Consider the following 21,392-nt stretch of genomic DNA (forward strand, 5'->3'; position numbering starts at 1 on the left):
TTTGGTTCCCCCTCAATATTAACATGTTTTTTGCTCTTCCCTTTCACAGGCACTTGGCCCACCTACACAAATGAGATATCATTTTTACCGGGAGACTGAGGGGAACATTGGGTGGTATGAAATTTGTCCCAGTGCGGTGATCCCACACAGAAATGAGGGAAAATTAGATTTTTTAGCTAAATTTGAGGTTTGCTGAGGATTCTGGGTAGGAAAACATTGGGGGATCCACGCAAGTCACACCTCACTGGACTCCCTCGGTTGTCTAGTTTTCAGAAATGTCTGGGTTTGGTGGGTTTTCCTACAAGGCTGCAGAGCCCAGGACCAAAAACGCAGGTCCCCCCCGCAAAAACAGGTAGTTTTATATTTGATAATTTTGATGTGTCCAGATAGTGTTTTGGGGCTTTTCCTTTCACGGGCAGTAGGCCTACCCACAAAAGTGAGGTACCATTTTTATCGGGAGACTTGAGGGAGCGCTGGGTGGAAAGAAATTTGTGGCTCCTCTCTGGTTCCAGAACTTTCTGTCACCGAAATGAGAGGAAAAAGTGTTTTTTTGGCCATATTTTGAGGCTTGCAAATGATTCTGGGTAACAGAACCTGGTCAGAGCCCCACAAGTCACTGCATCTTAAATTCCCCTAGGTGTCTAGTTTTCAAAACTGCGCAGGTTTGCTACATTTCTCTAGGTGCCGGCTGAGTTAGAGGCCAAAATCCACAGCTAGGCACTTTGCAAAAAAACAGCTCTGTTTTCTTTGTGAAAATGTGATGTTTCCACGTTGTGTTTTGGGGCATTTCCTGTCGCGGGCGCTAGGCCTACGCCCACAAGTGAGGTATCATTTTTATCAGGAGATTTGGTGGAACGCTGGGTGGAAGATAATTTGTGGCTCCTCTCTGCTTCCAGAACTTTCTGTCACCAAAATTAGTGGAAAATTTGTTTTTTTGGCCACATTTTGAGGCCTCCAAAGGATTCTGGGTAACAGAACCTGGTCAGAGTCCCACAAGTCACCCCATCTTGGATTTCCCTAGGTGTCTAGTTTTCATAACTTCACAGGTTTGCTAGGTTTCCGTAGGTGCCAGCTGAGCTAAAGGCCAAAATCCACAGCTAGGCACTTTGCAAAAAACAGCTCTGTTTTTTTGTGTGAAAATGTGATGTGTCCAGATAGTGTTTTGGGGCTTTTCCTTTCGCGGGCAGTAGGCCTACCCACAAAAGTGAGGTACCATTTTTATCGGGAGACTTGAGGGAGCGCTGGGTGGAAAGAAATTTGTGGCTCCTCTCTGGTTCCAAGACTTTCTGTCACCGAAATGAGAGGAAAAAGTGTTTTTTTGGCCATATTTTGAGGCTTGCAAATGATTCTGGGTAACAGAACCTGGTCAGAGCCCCACAAGTCACTGCATCTTGAATTCCCCTAGGTGTCTAGTTTTCAAAACTGCGCAGGTTTGCTACATTTCTCTAGGTGCCGGCTGAGTTAGAGGCCAAAATCCACAGCTAGGCACTTTGCAAAAAAACAGCTCTGTTTTCTTTGTGAAAATGTGATGTTTCCACGTTGTGTTTTGGGGCATTTCCTGTCGCGGGCGCTAGGCCTACGCCCACAAGTGAGGTATCATTTTTATCAGGAGATTTGGTGGAACGCTGGGTGGAAGATAATTTGTGGCTCCTCTCTGCTTCCAGAACTTTCTGTCACCAAAATTAGTGGAAAATGTGTTTTTTTGGGCCACATTTTGAGGCCTCCAAAGGATTCTGGGTAACAGAACCTGGTCAGAGCCCCACAAGTCACCCCATCTTGGATTTCCCTAAGTGTCTAGTTTTCATAACTTCACAGGTTTGCTAGGTTTCCGTAGGTGCCGGCTGAGCTAGAGGCCAAAATCCACAGCTAGGCACTTTGCAAAAAACAGCTCTGTTTTTTTGTGTGAAAATGTGATGTGTCCAGAAAGTGTTTTGGGGCTTTTCCTTTCGCGGGCAGTAGGCCTACCCACAAAAGTGAGGTACCATTTTTATCGGAAGACTTGGGAGAACGCGGGGTGGAAGGAAATTTGTGGCGCCTCTCTGGTCCAGAACTTTCTGTCACCGAAATGAGAGGAAAAAGTGGTTTTTTTGGCCAAATTTTGAGGTTTGCAAAGGATTCTGGGTAACAGAACCTGGTCCGAGCCCCACAAGTCACCCGATCTTGGATTCCCCTAGGTGCCTAGTTTTCAAAACTGCACAGGTTTTCTAGGTTTCCCTAGGTGCCGGCTGAGCTAGAGGCCAAAATCCACAGCTAGGCACTTTGCAAAAAACAGCTCTGTTTTCTTTGAGAAAATGTGATGTGTCCACATTGTGTTTTGGGGCATTTCCTGTTGCGGGCGCTAGGTCTACCCCCACAAGTGGAGTACCATTTTTTTCAGGAGACTAGGGGAAACGCTGGGTGGGAGGAAATTTGGGGCTCCTCTCTGATTCCAGAACTTTCTGTCACCGAAATGAGAGGAAAAAGTGTTTTTTTTGGCCATATTTTGAGGTTTGCAAAGGATTCTGGGTAACAGAACCTGGTCAGAGCCCCACAAGTCACCCCATCTTAAATTCCCCTAGGTGTCTAGTTTTCAAAACTGCACAGCTTTGCTAGGTTTCCCTAAGCTAGAGGCCAAAATCCACAGCTAGGCACTTTGCAAAATACAGCTGTTTTCTTTGTGAAAATGTGATGTGTCCACATTGTGTTTTGGGCCATTTCCTGTCGAGGGCGCTAGGCCTACCCCCTAAAGTGAAGTACCATTTTTCTCAGGAGACTTGGGGGAACGCTGGGTGGAAGGATATTTGTGGCTTCTCTCTGATTCCAGAACTTTCTGTCACCGAAATGAGAGGTAAAAGTGTTTTTTTGGCCATATTTTTAGGTTTGCAAAGGATTCTGGGTAACAGAACCTGGTCAGAGCCCCACAAGTCACCCCATCTTGGATTCCCCTAGGTGTCTAGTTTTCAAAACTGTGCAGGTTTGCTAGGTTTCCCTAGGTGCCGGCTGAGCAAAAGGCCAAAGTCCACAGCTAGGCACTTTGCAAAAAACAGCTCTGCTTTCTTTGTGAAATGTGATGTGTACACGTTGTGTTTTTGGGCATTTACTGTAGCGGGCGCTAGGCCTACCCACGCAAGTGAGGTAACATTTTTATCGGGAGACTTGGGGGAACACAGAATAGCAAAACAACTGTTATTTCTCCTTGTCTTTCTCTAAATTATTTCCATCCAAATGTAAGACAGTATGTAAAAAAGATGTCTATTTGAGAAATGCCCTGTAATTCACATGCTAGTATGGTCACCCCGGAATTCAGAGATGTGCAAATAACCACTGCTTCTCAACACCTTATCTTGTGGCCATTTCGGAAATAGAAAGGTTTTCTTGATACCTATTTTTCACTTTTTATATTTCAGCAAATTAATTGCTGCATACCCGGTTTAGAATGAAAACCCATTGCAAGGTGCAGCTCATTTTTTGGCTCTGGGTACCTAGGGTTCTTGATGAACCTACAAGCCCTATATATCCCGCACCCAGAAGAGTCCAGCTGATGTAACAGTATATTGCTTTCAAAAATCTGACATTGCAGTAAAAAGTTACAGAGTAAAACGTGGAGAAATATGGCTGTTTTTTTCACCTAATAGTAAAAATTGGGTATGTCCCAGTAAAATGTCAAAATTGTGTTGAAAAATTGGTTTTTCTAATTCAAGTCTGCCTGTTCATGAAAGCTGGGAAGATGGTGATTTTACCACCATAAACCCTTTGTTGATGCCATTTTCAGGGAAAAAACCACGAGCCTTCTTCTGCAGCCCTTTTATTCCCATTTAAAAAAAACAAAAAAAACATTTTTGCTGTATTTTGGCTAATTTCTTGGTCTCCTTCAAGGGAACCCACAAAGTCTGGGTACCTTTAGAATCCCTAGGATGTTGGAAAAAAAGGACGTAAATTTGGTGTGGGTAGCTTATGTGAACAGAAAGGTATGAGGGCCTAAGCACAAACTGCCCCAAATAGCCAAAAAAAAGGCTTGGCACAGGAGGGGAAAAGGCCTGGTAGCAAAGCCGTTAACTGAGGGAAAGCATTTGCTCCCTCTCTAGAGTGAGAAACTGTGGGAGAATTGTTTTATCCATTCGGGACAATTGCAATGGTCTGTGGTCACTTTTAATTGACTATCTATCCAGATATAATATGAGGGAAACTATGTTTGGGCAAGCAACCTCTATCATAGCCAACTTGGTTTGATGCAGTGGCTGGCAAAGGGAAGCACTGGTAACGTGACAGCTGCAAGTTAGAACTAGATCGTTCCAAGGAAGGTTTAAGTGTCATTGACCAAGAAATGTAGTTCCTGGCTGCTCAACTCTGGTACGTACAAAAGTGGTCGGTTTAAAAAATCTTGCCTGTGACCAATTTTCTTAGAAGTAAACTTAGACATAGATCAACATCAGGAACACTTTTGGCCCACTGAAAGTCTTCTTTTACTGAATATGTTGGTATTGCTGAGGAGATAGCTTGAAAATAACCGGAGGTAATATATCATAGAACCAGGAAATGTCAATATGAAGACACCCAAATTTGTTGAGGCAGCTCAGGATATTGATTGATTGATGGTTAAGATGGGTATTAGAAATGGGGATTCTGGTTGGCTAGGGTGTGCACCTAAGCCAGGCAGAACCCACCCACTCTAGTCAGGGTAAGGGAGTTACACATCCAAGACAACCCCTGCTCACCCCCTTGGTAGATTGGCACAAGCAGTCAGGCCTATCCCAGAGGCAATGTGTAAAGCAGTTGTACAACACACACAACACACATGATGCACTATCCCCACCACAAAGGAAATACAACACCAAGTTATATGAAAATATACTGTATTGTACACAACACAATTATTAGCTCAAACACAACATGTCAGTAATACCCTGCTACCTCAACAGTTGTCAGAACGTTACACATTAGTTACTCTGCAGAACCAGCAGTAGTCACATATAACACATAGGTTACATAGTATTCTGCAACATAAGCAGTAGACAGGAATCGACACTAATGCAGTTGCCATAAAAATATCATAAATGCCCATATCAGGAACATTATAAAACATATGGCAAGTCATGGAAACATATTAGCAGAGCACGTCCATGAAAATAACATTAGCACACAAATATGTAACACCTAATAAGGCAAACAGGTTAGCTTATAAATCCGTAAAGTCCATATTAGGAACCTAAGGCGTAGGGATGCCTTTTAAAGTACCTATTTGTCCCAATGAAAATGTGCAAATGTCCAGTGCCTAGAATGCTCCAAAAAGGGGGCCCCTAGGATTGGGTAGGTGCCTGCTTGTGCCCCGGGGGCGCTCTTCAGAGTGCGCTTCATCTCGGGGTCACAAAAGGAGTGCGCTCGCTCCTTCTTTACAATCACAGGTGTCCCAGGGTCCCAAAAGCAGCGCGTCACTCACGCTTTTAAAATTTTACAACACCCAGGTCGCGGCGTTGATTCTCCCACAACAGCAAGGAGCTCTCAATCGCCAATAATTTTAATAGACAGCACTCCTCGAGGTGCTATTGCTCTACAACACTAGGCACTCTCAGGGTGCCTTGTGACCTTCAAATCAAGCACTCTCCAGGCTCTACGTGATGAAGGAGAAGCACTCCTCATGTGCTTTGGCAGTTGCAGAGGTCAGGGGCCACAGCACCCTGCCCCTGGGGGACAACAGTCAGAGAAAAAGGAGCACAGGGAGTAGGGCGGCAGCAGCAGGCCAGAACAAGGGGGATGCAGGCAGATGGCAGTCTTTCCTAGTGACCCTGCAGGTTACAGGTCAGCACAGCAGCAGTCCATGGTGGTTCCTGGGGTGTCCCTCCAGCAGTCTGTGTCCAGTTCCAGGTAAGTTCCAAGAGTTCCCAAATTGTGGGGAAAACTCCACTGTACTTATACTCATTTTTACAGTGTGTTACAAAATATGTGGTTCCAACCAGTTACAACTGGTTATGGGAGTGCCTCCTCTCTCCTCCAGCACAGGCTCCAAACATCAGTTGGGAATAACCGACCCTATTGTCCGAGGCCAGGGCACAGCCTTTACAAATGCAGGTGTGCCCCACCTCTCACTTCTCTCAGCCCAGGAAGACTATTCAGTATGCAGATGCACCTCTGTGACACCTCCACCCTCCCTGTGTACAGGCTGTCTGAAAAGTATGCACAAAGCCCAACTGTCACTCTGCCCAGATGTGGATTGGAGTCAAGCTGCAAAACACCAGGGTCATAAGCACAGAGAAAAGCTCACTTTCTAGAAGTGGTGTTTCTGTAATAGTAATAAAAAATCCACCTACACCAGTAAGCAGCATTTCTCATCACCATTACAACCATACCAAACATGCCTACGCTACCCCTCATAAATCAGACAATACCCACTACACATAAAGCAGGGCATTTCTAATGCAATCCTATGAGAAGGCAGCCCTCACAGCAGTGAGACACCAAGTTAGGCTGTTTGTCACTACCAGGACAGACCACGCAATATGGCACATGTCCTGCCTTCTACATACATGGCACCCTGCCCATAGGGCTAACTAGGGCGTACCTTAGGGGTGACTTACATGTAGTAAAAGGGGAGTTCTGAGCCTGGCAAGTAAATTTAGATGCCAGGTCTCTGTGGCAGAAAACTGTGCACACAGGCCCTGCGCTAGCAGGCCTGAGACAGATTTGAAAGGCTACCTCTGTGGGCGGTGCAAGCAGAGCTGCAGGTCCACTAGTAGCATTTAATTTACAGGGCGTGGGTATAGAGATACCACTGTACAAGGGACTTACATGTAAATTAAATATGCCAATTAGGTATAAGCCAATCATACCATCTTTAGATGGGAGAGCACCTGCACCCTTAGCACTGATCAGCAGTGATAAAGTGCTCAGAGTACTAGAGCCAACAGCGGGAGGTCAGAAAAAATAGGAGGAAGGAGGCAAAAAGTCAGGGGATGAACCTGCCACAAGGGCCAGGTCCAACAATGAGGCTCCCTGTACTGGAAGCTTTTTGACAATGGTATTCTGAAGATGGTAGGTAAAGTATGAGACACATTATTGTGACTGGTCATTTCCTAGCTTATATTAGTACTGAATTAGATTAAAACCTCTAGTTATTCTTATCTAATATAAGAACTACAATCATACTATCATGCAAAGTCATCTAGTGCCCTTATAAGCCCTCCTTTTTAGTAGCCCATGAAATTCTGAACACTGCTCGTTTTAAATTATATGTTAACCGTACTTTTCACTTATTCAATCCAATAAATTCTGACTAGTTCATCCCCACAAGTTGTCCGATTTCATCAGGTACATACCAATCACCAGGTCACTCATAATGAGACTCTCAATCATCAATATGTCTTGTGTCCGTGATTCACATGCTCATTGTTTGAGCTGCTATTGCACAAGTAATATAAATACAAAGCACCCAGTGACTATTTCCTATATAAAACTGTTCAAAAACATAAACACAAAGGCCCTATTTTATTGTTTGGTAGATTGAATACTCTGTCCAAAGCATGACAAATATCCTGTCTGCTGTTATCAATACATTATATTCACTGGTACTTCTAATATGGAATATCCCTCATATTTGTGACAGAGTATCCCATCCGTCAAACTATAAATCAGGCCCATGGTCTAAGAGATATCGATCTCTTTCCACATTTAGGTGAAGGCCATCTAAGCTATATAGGGAGGCAACTTATTTCTCTTCTGCAGCCTTCACATCTAGTCAAACAAGATTGCAGTATGCCCTTCCTTGACCCTAAGAAGACTATTTTAGAACATTTAAATCACACCAAAGTGCCAGAATATTTGCATTGACTAGATCCTAATCTCTGCATCAATTCAAAGTAATTTGTGATTATAGCTATTATTTTTGTTGCTCTAAAACAATAGTTCATGTTTATATTTTTTCACCTCTACCATCCAGGTTTCATATCTGTACATAATGCTCATGTTTGTGTCCATTGACCTTTGTTGAGTTTACTCAAACAATAATATAAAAAAATATAAACTTGGTCAACATGAAGCCAGGTAAACCAGATATAAAGTTCATGAAAGCAAGGTGTACACAGTTTATGAAGGGCAGGAACACCTTAGGAAGCACACAGATTTACAACAATGAGATTATGTCTGACAACCTGTTTGATAAACATTCTGTTTTCATTTTCTTTTATTGTAATGAAAACAAACAATGTTCAATCCTTTTAGTTGCTATTCAGTAGCATGGTGCTTTTTATCCATGCTGTGTTATAAGAGGTAGGATATGTTTATGAAAGCCATTTAGGATCTGCCAACATCACTTGAATACATTCATCTGTCCTCCATTTTAGCAATCAAGATAGAGGATCATACATGAGCTGAAAACTAGAGGTTTAAGTGGCCTTTTCACATACAGCACTCCCAGTTCGCTTAAACATACAAAATCCCACCATCAACCTACCATAACCCTCTGCAACACTCTTAATCTTACTGGTGATTCATCACTCCAGTTGAACTTTGTAACCTGTTCATCAGTGCTATTAGCTCAAGGACTGGGAGCCTGCTCTCCCCTGACCAGAATGAATGAGGCTGAGGACATTCAATGCATGGATTGCAGACCTCTACTTTGCACTGCTCTGCACCTATGTCTTAGTGAGAGCCCATGCCACTGACGACCAGCTTGATCTGATACGACCGCACCTGTGATCAGGTTGGATACAACTAATAGCAAGGTTCCACCCAAATATTGAATGTGTGGCATAGATCTTACTACTTTTCCGCCTGTCACCAGCAGCTGATGCCCACCTCCTCCACCTTACAGCCACTTCACCATGTAGGGTGAGCTCTAGAACAGGCCACACCTCCATAGCCTCATTGTCATGTGGGGCATTTACTGCATAGTAGGAAACCACCTTGCATTCCATCCTTCAAATAATCAAGACTGCTCGCATTCTAGAAAACACACATCAGGATAATACACAGATACAAGGAAGGACTAAAACCTTGAAGTGATTGTGGGACATCCAGTGAATTACGGTCAACTCTTAGCAGTTGTAAATTAGATGACAATGAGCCATCTAGGGAATTAAGAACAGTCTACAGTTACTTCCAAAATAAATCAATATCTAATCTTCAATGGTGCCAGATGAGGCCATGGCATGGGGAAATTGCTGTAATTGTTTTTGCAGAAATGCATGCTACATCTTAAAAGAAGTATACGAAATTAGGACAAAACTGCACCCATGTGCTGCTCTATTTTTAGTGCAAAATTTATCATTTTGGGGCTTGAGGACGCATTTTGGCCTACAAAATTGCACATAATCATGCATGTTGTGGGCAACAGCCACCCACGGTTCATTCACATAGTTTTCATGCTCCTGTGATCAGATTTCGACTGACATCTCAATTGAGTGATATGCATGATCTTGGGCATTTTGTGGAACAAGCATAATGTAAAATGCCAAAAATTAATTCAGATTATGCCTAGTGTAAATCAAATTTTAGCCACAGTCCAGACCACACTGCTCATCTCTTGTTTAGCTTGAATGGGTACAACCACATATACCCTGCCCTATAGTCCCTTCACTAACTCCCAGTGAAAGAATGAGCCAAAATCTAATCTTTCTGCTTCCTCCACAAAGCATTGTATGGCTCATCACCAGGCTAATTGAGTAATCAATTCTCCGCATACCTTCTTTCCATGAACCTAAGAAAGGTCAACATAAAGCTGTGTTCACCCTAATATCTTTTCGTGTGAGATTCATAGATTCCCCCAAGCACCAAAAGCAGATACACCCTTTTCAAAGAAAACAAGAACTGGCAGGTGCCTCTCATTTCTCTTCTAGTGAGTTAACCTCCCATAAACAGTGATTGTTATTTCTCATCTGCAGGTAAAGATGGAATGGAACCCTGGCCTTTCACTCCCAAATCAGTAGGGTCATATAGTGTTTGGTATTGTACTCTCATATTTACTTTGCAATACTTTCCTACAAATCATGGGTATCAGAATGATCATAATTATTCTAAACACTCAGCAGATAAGATGCATATCAGGATGGACATTAGATAGGCCCCAGTCTTTTTTCATCTCACTTCCCTGTCCTGACCTGTTAGTCTAATTATTTGCCAAAAAAGCTAAATATTGTCAGTCATTTTAAAGATTTGGCTTTATTGCCTCATTAAACCTACAGTTTTACAAGTCATGTAGTGTTCTACTATCTTCGAGTTAGTAGTCGGAATTCTGTTGTTCACATCTACCCTGATTAAACAGTCCATTTTTCTGACCCCACCCCTGCATCAATACTTTATATACAATTATGTTTAATTATGTCTTATGAAGTGAGGGCCGGTCACTTGCGCTTGGTTTCTATTTAGCTACAATGAATGTACAAACAATACATTTTGCAAAAACATATAGCAACTACAGAAGATAATGCTACTTTCTCTATTTTTCCTTTCAAGACAGATCTCTACTAGGTCAACATGTGCACCAGAGAAGTGGAAAGTTTCCCTGTGTAGTTAATTTCAACGGTATCAGACATTTCTCCCCATTGCTTTACTTCTATGCTACCTCCGAGGTGGCGTATGAATCTGATGCATACTCAGACTTGTCTGAGAACGCACAGGTCCCCTAGCCTTCCATGAGTGCTGCATGGGAACACCCCCAACAACACACATGAAACTCCCCTTTCACTCAGTTTTATGCATCAAAGGGGCCCATATTTACAAAGCCTTGACAAGCCAAAAAATGGGGCTTTGGTGGGCTTGTAAATATGGATGGCACACTGCGCCACCGGAGCATTAAAAAAATGACGCTCTGGTGGACCAGTTTGGCTGTAGGGCCTGGTAAATTAGGCCCTTAGTTTTACTTACAGACTCTGGTCGCCTAACTTCATGAGAAGCGTTTCTGAAAGGACTTGCTAGAAATGGAACTTATGAATAGTGACAAAAGTAAAATGCTTGGCTGAAATACTTGCTCCAAATGGTAGGCTCAAGTATTGGCAAGTTCCTCACTGCTGTGTTTTGATCCCCTTGCAGATGTAACATTTATGCACACTAATTGTAATATTTTCAAACAATAAAAAATATTTCAAACAATACTTTTATCTCATGAATCCCTGCTATATAAAGCTATAAAATTAACGTAAAATATATGATTTTTTGTAAACTTTATATTACATATGTAACATCAAACAGAAAAAAATAGGAAATCCTTACCCTTTCGGTCCTTAACAACAGGTTTATCTTGTTTCACCTTTTTCTTATCTAAAATTAAAAAAAAACATAGGAACAATGTACTGCACTTGTGTGTTAAATACTTCCAATGAAAATAACAATTAGTGCTGGGTTCCTGGACAAAATTCATTGTAAAAATAGGTTGAGGTTTTGAAATATCCATAATGAATGTGTATAAAGTCAATTTACATGTAATGACTTGCATAGGAAAATATCTGCACTGTTAGTTGTTATGAAATCCTGACTAAAGCTTACTGTTCCATGGCTGAAAAAGCTCAGCCCTAAAATGAATACAGTTTGATCAGAAACTGTCCTTTGTCCTCTTATTTAGACTTGATTAAGAATCCCTCTCAGGCCCTTTTCTCGAAGGAATGTTTTACTGTAATGAACATATACAGGTGAAAATGCCTTAATTAGTTCCTGCAGGAATTTAAAAAGGGATTCTTGGTACATGTTAATAGATTAGTACAGAGATTTCTCTGTTGCAAATTAGGAAAAATTTCAAGGGGAGGGAAAAAGGCTTTTGAGTGTATGGTTTGCTTTGTGTTTTTGGGAATGCCTAGAAATATGTACAGTACATTTGTGACAAGGCTGGACTGGCCATTTATCCGACTGGGCATTTCTCCAGAGGGCTGGAGCCTTTGGAGGACAGTGTTTAATGTTCCAGGATTCCGCTTGTGCCAATGTTACTTACATAGAACCTTCTACATTCAATTGTCGGTAACCACGTATTTCTAAACGTACCGGAACCGGAAACCAAACATTTACACCAACCCAAGTTATTCACCCTCGCTCTAGCCCTTAACCTGACACTTACACTACACATACCGCCTAAGATAACCCTAATCATCTTGTTAACTTTAATAACAAATCAAAATTATCAATTAGCCCAGCCTGTACACTGTTAAAGCTGAGTTTAATGATGAATATCCATGTATTTTGAGTGCAAGATTTGCATAGAAAATGTATTAACGTAGAGAAAAATAATGCATGGATTTGAAGGTGCGCCTACCAAGGAGTCCGCCAATGTTCACAAAGTCTACTTATTAATGGCTTATGAATATGAAATATTGAGCTTATATTTGATGAATGCAGCAGTATGGCATATTAAGGGTTATGCATTATGTATTAGCTTTATTAATCGTAGGCCTTAACTTAGCAAGGTCTTGGCCTAGTTGCACGTCCTCATGTCAAGCTGCATTTCTTAGGCAGGGCTATAAAATGGATGCTTAGAGAATTAAATTGTGATTTTCTACTGTTCTGACTATGTGCTCGTAGCTGAAGTTCTTTCTCATGAGAAACTGCTTGCTAGAAGATGCTGTAGTTGGTAGTAAAACAAAGTTTAATGTAATATGTGTAAGACTGACTTTCGCAGGAGAAGACAATGGATGCACTGACTGGAGTAAAATCTGCAACAATATTGATACCTGATGAGCGGAATAACGAGAGCAGAAGAAGAGGAACCAATCGTCGGCATGTGAACCATGTAATAGTAGAATTGTAGATTTGAGGGTTTCATTTCATTGGAGAAAATGTGAACGTGCGATGCCCTGACCAATTAGGATATGAGAAGTAGTTTTAGGAAACCTAACTTAGCCAGACTGCACCAAGAGAAGATACACCATTAGCTCTTTTCTTTCAGACTATCTAGGGAGCCATTCTCCCATTTCTTCATGTGAGTTTAGTTATATTTTTTCCAACTGCTTAAAGAGACTTTGTTTTTTCTGAACTTTGATGCTGAATCCTGATGTCTTGTTGACCAAACTGATGTCCTGTTGACAAAGAGTGTCACAGTTTGCTGAACCATATTGAGGACAGGTATACAATGTCTTTGCTGACTGTTATGTCTGTTTGCTTTTGTTTCTAGGCACCAACCGCTACCTTGATAGAGCCATAGTCAGATGTTTTTCCAAATTTGTGTGATTAAATTGTTTTGCATGAAGTCCAAACATGCCATTCTAATCTGGTGTAAGCTAGGGTTCTCACTGATGAAGTTCGCTACATGTAATAACAGTTGATGCCTTTTGTTTGCTGGATCTAAATGTATGTATTATCGTTTGCACAGTTATTCTTGCTTTTAATTTGCACTGGAACTTTGGAATGTGTAGAAGCTCAAGCTTTGATTAGATTGTGATTCTTTCACCGCTTTGGACAGCCAGTATTGTTTCTATATGTTTATTATTTGATTTTGAGACTAAGTTACATGACATTAACATTGTTAATATAGGAAAATAAACATTCTAACTTTTACATAAAGGTGCGGTTATTCATAGCCACAAGGCCATAGTGAGTGGAAATTACTGACTCCTATTGATAATTGATGTCATTGATTGTTGATGTTATCGATCCGTATTGGTACGGGATATATGGTGTAAAAAACTCGAAGCGAGTCAAAAGGTCCATTGGCCTATTCGCGTCTCCCTTGTCAGTTTACTTAATAAGGTCTGATGCAATAACAAAGATGGTAGCAGAGATTGATGGTTTGTCTCCTTAAAAGACCATCAGAAAAGCCAGTACATGGTTTGTCTCGGTAAGAGCCCAACATACATTCCAGAGAGAGGTATTAGAGTATTTGGTCCCAGAGACTGTAAGCGAGAAATAACAAAGGTCCCCAGAGATGGTAGTATGGCAAGGATTAATATCCTACAGAGAGTAATTTGCAGATTTGTAGAAATTGGTGACATTTTGGGTTTTTCGAGATTCAATGATACAAAGTGGAAAGAAAATGTGCCCCCTAAGTACCTAAAATGACTTTCCCAGAATCTTGGAGCTTGCCAATGATGGTTTAAGGATGTTCTAGCCGTTCTAGAGACAGTGTGAATGGAGTAAGTTTTGTGTTTGCACAGCTTATGCAAATCGCAGGTGAATTGTGAAGATTGCAAGGGATTAGGGGTTTGCCTACTCCAAATGAAGTTGTAGAAGGAGTGTGCATACTCCAAAGTATGAGAGTAGGGAAGCCATCAAACTTCACATGTGTGTGGCGCTTTGTGCTAAAAAATTCTCCACGTGGTTGTTGATGTACAGACCTTGCGTGGTCTAAAACTCGGAGTATATTGAAAAGTGTAAGAGACTTGTTTTTTGTTGTAATTTGTCTGGATCAATAGGCCGATTGGGCGTGGCCGACAAGTCAGAGTGTGAGTCAAAGTGAGTGAAATAATTTTTTGACTGAGATCTGGCAGGTCCGAAGTGCACCAGGACAGACGCACTGATCAGTTGAGAGTGAAATTTGCGGGTCGAATTCTGCTTGCGAATCAGGGAAACCGAAAAAGAAGGATAGCTACTAGAGCGAAACGCGGTCAGTGAAAAATCTGTAAAGTTTCCAAAGTGATTGTGTTACCCGACCTGTAGTAAACGGACAAATTGGGTTTTGATTTTGTTCAGTGCTCACAATAATTTTGCTTTAGTGTCGTGTGAATCTGAATTTAGGTGGACAAGCTGCAAGACTTTGTCAGCCGCAGTATGTGTGAGTGTGACGTCATTGGCGCCGCGCTGGGATACGTTGGTTAGTGAGAAGGGATGCGCAGGGATTGGCAGCCGTCTGTGAAGTACAATTGGTTGAGAAGGTGGGTGAAGGCAATTCTGGGATTAAAAGTCACTTCCTGATTTGATTTTGAATAACATAAAGGTCACAAAAATTAAATTTTTCAAAGCTTTAAAGAGTGCTTTAAGGGGATATATGCACATTACATCGAGTATAAGGGACATGGCACCGCCGGAAGGTACATTCATTGTAATCGAAGAGCAGGGTGTTGCGCCATGTCTTTGATTGAAGCAATGGTGCAAAGTGTCAGAGAAGGATGGGAGTTTAGCGTTTCCTGCCCATGGAACATTTAATTTGAGGAGCTTAGAGAATCTGAGGAGGGTGCTGTATGATCTGAAACTCTCTCCGAGACCAGCGCAGTTTGAGGCACTAGCAATCTGGGAATTAGCAGCCAGACAGCAACAGAAATTTGAGAGGAGAATGAAAAAGGCAGAAAAGACACTAGTGGCGGCTAGATGGGACCATGCTCAGAAATTGTGGAGAACAGAGACTTTACAGGGGATTAAAATGTTTCCAGAAATAACACAAGACAGCAAGGGAGAGAGAAGGAAAGCTGCCAGGAAAACAAATTGGAGCCCTTCCGAGAGTAGGGAGGGGAGACCAAAGGAGTCTAAGGGATCATTGAAATTTGAGGAAGAGTCAGATGATGATGAGTTTATTTTGCAGTTATTGAGAAATCGTCCTCCAGCATATGCAGCACAGGAGAGTGACCTGAGTACCAGTATAAATCCTTCAGCACCGACAACGGTTATTGCAACAATGAATCCGGTGCAGGTTAATTCGAGCATGACACAGAGCCCAATGCAGAGCAGTCTTAATGCACCTATGAACCTGGTGGCACAAAATCAGGTGCCACAGTCGAATGTCCCAAGAATTTACCCTGATGTCTCAGTGGTGGAAACAACCACAAACCTAATACTGCCTACAGGACAGGTTTTCCCGACACTGATGCTGGTTCAGACAGAGCCAACTCTACTTTTACTGCCTCAAGTGCAGCCACAAGCAATGCCAAAGTACACTCCGATAACAGGGACACAGCCAGGTATGTCTGTATTAATGAGCCAGGGTATGGGAACCATGTACCCACAGAATTTGAGTATTTGACCAAGTCCAGAGTCAGAATTCAACAAGGGGAAGACTAAATGTGAATACCCAAGTAGTCTCTCCTGTGGGACAGACATTTGACGGATCGAGATCATTGTTAAACCTTAGTTCATTTGGAGTTTCTCCGGATACTGTGATAGGGTCAAACATTAGTCAGAGTACGAAATTACTGACGCTGCAGTCCACGAATACAGTGGTGCAACGAGTACCACATACTGAGGCCCACAATATTTCGTTGCAAGGTTTGCCTGTCCAGCAATTGAATGACAAGCTGAATACCCCGCATAATGCTCCTAGGGGAGAGGAGTACTTGTACTATGCGAGACTAGGAATGGAAGCGAGTGAGCTCATTGAAGGAACTATGGGTGTGAACAGATTAGAGTCCTACACAGAAGCAGAGTTGAGATATCTGTGCCCGAAGATTACCAGGGAAGTGAGCAATGTGCACCAAAGATTAGCAGACCTGGCAGAGAAATATGGCATAGAAATATAGCAAACAAAACATTTGAAAAGGAGTTAAAAGTTAGGTTTTGACGCAAATTATTTTTAACACATGAGATCTGCAGGAATGAAGGCACACCTTAGAAAGTTATTCTAAAGTGTCCAGACATGGGGAGCAAAAGACACATGGGAAGATAGATGGGTGAAGAAAAGAAATAAAAGAAAATGGGATTCTGCAGAACTGACTGCAAATGTGCAGCAGGACAAGGATCCGGTGAAAATGTAACCAATGAGAGAGATTCCAGGAGGGAATTTTGTTCAGGTCCCTTGGAGCAGAAGTGACATTCTGTCATTTACAAATTATTATCCCAGGTTAAGACAGAAGCCTGTAGAATGGTACCAGCGGACAGACAGGTTTGTGAAACTTGCAAAGTGCCTGTGGGAAGACTTGAACACTCTATCAGAGATAGTAGTTCCAGCTGATTTATGGATACAGTGCAAGAGGAGTATAGATTGGCCGACAAAGGAACCAGAGCGAGACCAGGTTACAGGTGCGCCATCTCCTGAACTAATGAAATATTACTACAAGGTAATTGAATTTTTGAAGATGATAATTTCGCCCAAAAACATTGACTGGCAGAGAATAGACAGGACAGCTCAGGAGGCAAAGGAGATGATACATGCGTATTAAGAGAGATTGTTGTAGGCGTTTAAGTATTACTGTGGTACGGAGACAATTGAGCCGAAAGACATGATTCTTTTTGTTTCAGATTTGTGGAAGGATTGAGTCCTGAAATTAGCCAGATGATTAAGATTCATTTGATTTGCTGGCAAGCAAAGCTGCTTGATGAGGTGTTACAGTATGCAAAGTACTGTAGTAATGAGGTTGGAGTAGAGAAAGTTGAAGGAAAAGGCGATGGTGATGCAGATTAAAGCAGCACAATCAAATCAAATCAAATCAAATCAGATGAAAGGTAGAAGTCGCAGAGGTAATGGAAACCCTAGCCCTGATCTGAATACTGTAGTGGTTCAGAATGATGTGCAGGGGATGAAGAGAGTGTTGCTTTGTCACGCTTGTGGAGCTGTCGGACATGGGAAGCAGGAGTGTCCGATGATGTGCAGGAAGGTGTTGTTCAGCATACAAGTGACATCAATTCATTCCAAAACATGAGAGGGCAGAGAATGAGAGGTCATAATCAGAATTTTCTTAACAATGTGAATCAAATGCAGAATTTTCAACCCATGCAGCAAGTGCAAATGCTACTTGTACAAATGACACAATTGCAGCCAATGCAACAGCAGGTTCCAATGGTACCTAGACAGCAAATTCAAATACCTCAGGCCCCAATAGAACAGCAGCAGGTGATGCTTCCTCAACAGGTCACAGGTCATAGATCCAACCAAAGTAATAACGCAGTACACCAATTCCCATTACACAGTGAGAATGGAATGAACAATGATTGTGTAAGCGAAAGTTCTGATGAAGAGGAATGTGTGCTTGCATCTTCTTTAGAAGTAGATCAGAAAGGCCCAAATGTGAAGGGAAAGGTAATGAGTCACAAGGTTTCATTCTTGGTTGACTCAGGAGCTACACGCTCTGCAGTGAGAACTGCAGAAGTTCAGAACTTGTCTCTTTCAGGAAAGACAGCCCAGATTGTAGGAGTACCAAATCAGTATTTCACCAACCTAATTACAGAACCAGTCCAGATAAAAATTGGCAACTTTAAAGGATTGCACAAATTTGCAGTTTGTGATTCAAGTCCAGTATCCCTACTGGGAAGAGGCTAGCTCTGTAAAACCAGGTGCTTGATTACTTGTTCAAATGATAGAATAGAGATACAGACGAATAGTGATGATGAGGATGATCCAGCTCCAGAGATCGAGTGTGTGACGTTAAATGAGGAGTACCCCCCTGATGAATTTCTTTCCAGTGTTTACTGTGAAGGAGCTTCCTCCTGATATACAGGAAAAGGTTAAGGAGAAAGTGTGCGATCTAACAGGGAAAGTAGTAGGACTGGTGAAGGGAGTTGAGCCAGTTAAATTTCCAGTAAAGCCGAAGGTAGTTTTTCCTCAGATTCCCCAGTTTCATATACCACAGGATATCCTTATAAAGGTTGCTCAAATAATTGCAGAATTCGTAAAACAAGGGGTCTTGAAAGAAGTATTGAGCAGCCCATGTCATTCACTGATAATGGGATTGAAAAGGCCCTGTGGGAAAGTTCAAATTGTCCAGAATTTAGGAAAAATAAATGACATTGTGATCAAATGGTGCCCCGTGGTGCAAAACCCAGCTGTGATTCTGTTTCAGATTCCATGTGATGCTGAATGGTTCACAGTCATGGACTTGTCACAAGTATTCTTTTCTGTGCCTCTTCACTGGGACAGCCTTTTTCTCTTTTGTTTCAAATTTTCAGACGAAGTTTATTGTTGGTATCGAATTCCTCAAGGGTTTTCAGAGTCACCTTCCATATTCAATCAGATCTTGAAAAAGAATATGGAGTTGTTGGAAGTGCCTATACAATGGACCTTGGTACATGTAGCAGGCTGGTCTGGTTTGTAGTGGGTACCTAAGGAACTTATACCTTATACCAGGTCTAGTTATCCCTTATTAGCGAAATGTAGGCAGTGTTCTAACAGCTTAGGCTGTCTACGGGTAGCTGTAGCAGAGCAGCTTAGGCTGAACTAGGAGACATACAAAGGTCCTGCAATACCATTATAGTTACATAGTACTTATACACAATAAAAGACAATTCTCAGTGTTACCAAAAATAAAGGTACTTTATGTTAGTGACACAAGGCCAAAAATATCTTAGAGGCAATACTCCTTCTGGAGGTAAGTATTATACACAATATATACACTAGTAACCAAAATCAGGCAAGGAAACAGTCATATAATAGTGCAAACAGTAGAAAATACAATAGATTGCAATGGGCCTACGGGCAACATAAATTATATACAAAATAGTGGAATGTTGAATTCCCCCCTAGGCAAGTGTAGTGTGTAGAGGGGCGCTGGGAGTGTAGGAAAAGACTAACGGTAAGTAAAATACCCTACCCCACAGCCCAGGAAAGCAGGAGTAAGGTACAGCAAGTTTCCTCAGGACACACTACAAGTCGTGATGAAGGATTAGGCAAGAACCAAGCAAGACTGCAAGCAACAAGCGATGAATTCCTGGACTTGAAGACCTGTAGAGAGAGGAGACCAAGTCCAGAAGTCGAAGAAGAGTCCAGGAAGAACAGGAGCCCCTGCCAACCTGGAAGAAGGTGCAAAAATTGATTCTCCGGTTAGAAGAAAAGTACAGAAATGCACCAAAGATGATAGCTGAAGGTTCCTGCTTGGTGGAAGAGATGTCCCACGTTGATTTGTTGGAAGCAGGCTGTTTGCGTGGCTGGATTCTGCCAACAAGCCTTGGTTCAAGCAAATACACAGTTGGTGTCAAAGAGGAGCTGCCTGGACCCAGGAGGGATAGCGGGGATCTCAGCACTTCAGAGAGCCCTCAGAAAACCAGGAAGCCACCACAGGAGTCCCAGAACATGGGGACAAAGAAGATGCAAAGTGCGGTCATCGCAGCACTACACTGGAAGGTCCCACGCCACTGGAGAACAACTCAAAGAGCTGTGCATCACAGGATGGAGTGCTGGGGACCTGGGCTACAGTGTGCATGAAGAACTTTTGGAAGAAGTGCACAGAAGACCAAGGAGCTGCAGAAGACGTGGTGCACAGGGGTACTGTTGCAGCAGCGGGAGGCAAGCTCTCCACAAAATTTGGACAGCTGGACCTTTGGATAGTCTGGGTCACTTTGGTCCACCACCTGTGTTCTAGGGAGCACGCTCGTCATCAGGAGAGGAGTCACAGAGTAGCAATTCTCGTTGCAGAAGGGTGCTTGCTGAAGCAGGGAAGTGACTCCGTCACTCCACGGAAGATTCCTTTGGTTCTTTTTGTGCACGGTGAAGACAGGCAGTCCTCAGAGCATGCACACCTTGGAACTGTTGCAAATGCTGGCTGGAGCTGAAGTTGCAGGTGACAGGAGTCGTCCTGGATACTTTTTTGGAGTTGCAGTGGTTCCTGGAGCAGTCTGCGGTTGTTCCGATGGTCAGAAGCTGAAGCAGAGGATGCCGAGGAGTCCTGGAGAAATCTTGCAAACCAAATCTGAGGAAACATTCAGAGGAGAGACCCTAAATAGCCCTGAGAGGTGGATCTGCTACCTACCCAGGTATGCACCTATCAGGAGGGCTCTCTGATGTCACCTGCTGGCACTGGCTACTCAGAGGTCTCCAGGGGGTCACCACACCTTGAATCCAAGATGGCTAATGACAGGGATATCTGGAGGAGCTCTGGGCACCACCCCTTGGGTGGTGATAGACAGGGGAGTGGTCACTCCCCTTTCCTTTGTCCATTTTCATGCCAGAGCAGGGACTGGGGATCCCTCAATCGGTGTAGACTGGATTATGCAAGGAGGGCACTGTTTGTGCCCTTCAAAAGATTTCTATAAGTTCTGGGAGTCTACCCCTCCCACGCCTGTAACACCCATTTCCCAATGGGAGATGGTGTAACAACCCTCTCCTAAAGGAAATGCTTTGTTCTGCCTTTCTGGGATTGAGCTGCTCAATTACCAGGAGGGCAGAAATGTGTCTGTGAGGTGGCAGCAGCTGGGGCTGCAGTGGAAACCTCAGAGAGCTGGTTTGACAGTGCTGGGGTCCATTGTGGAGCCCCCAGGGTGCATGGGATTGGCCCCGCAATACCAGATTTGGATTGGGCGGTCAATTCCTTGATCCTAGATACCCCACATGGCCATATTCAGAGTTACCATTGTGAAGCTACATATATGCATTGACATATATGTACTGTGCGCTTATAGTGGTATCCCCGCACTCACAACATCTGGGGAATTGGCCTTGGACAATGTGGGGGCACCTTTGCTAGTGTAAGGGTGCCCTCACACACAGTAACTTTGCACCTAGCCTTCAGTAAATGAAGATTAGACACATAGGTGACTATTAAGTTACCTGGTGCAGTGAAAAAGGGCTGTGAAATAGTGTGTGCACTATTTCACTCAGGCTGCAATGGTAGCCCTGATGAAAGGTTTGAATGACCTCCGTATGGGTGGCA

At 42.8% G+C, this 21,392-nt stretch overlaps 1 protein-coding gene across 43 annotated transcripts in view; it reads right to left on the minus strand.

Moving 5' to 3' along the window:
- Positions 1-21,392, minus strand: part of TRDN (triadin) — a 1,868,677-nt gene that overhangs the window by 405,156 nt on the left and 1,442,129 nt on the right. For all 43 annotated transcript variants that reach the window (XM_069234794.1, XM_069234791.1, XM_069234779.1 and 40 more), the window contains one exon: positions 11,179-11,226. In XM_069234794.1, the coding sequence (XP_069090895.1) occupies positions 11,179-11,226 (48 nt within the window). The remainder of the gene's footprint in view (positions 1-11,178; positions 11,227-21,392) is intronic.

This window comes from Pleurodeles waltl, chromosome 5, assembly GCF_031143425.1.
Source record: "Pleurodeles waltl isolate 20211129_DDA chromosome 5, aPleWal1.hap1.20221129, whole genome shotgun sequence".
NCBI classification, from domain to species: Eukaryota; Metazoa; Chordata; class Amphibia; order Caudata; family Salamandridae; genus Pleurodeles; species Pleurodeles waltl.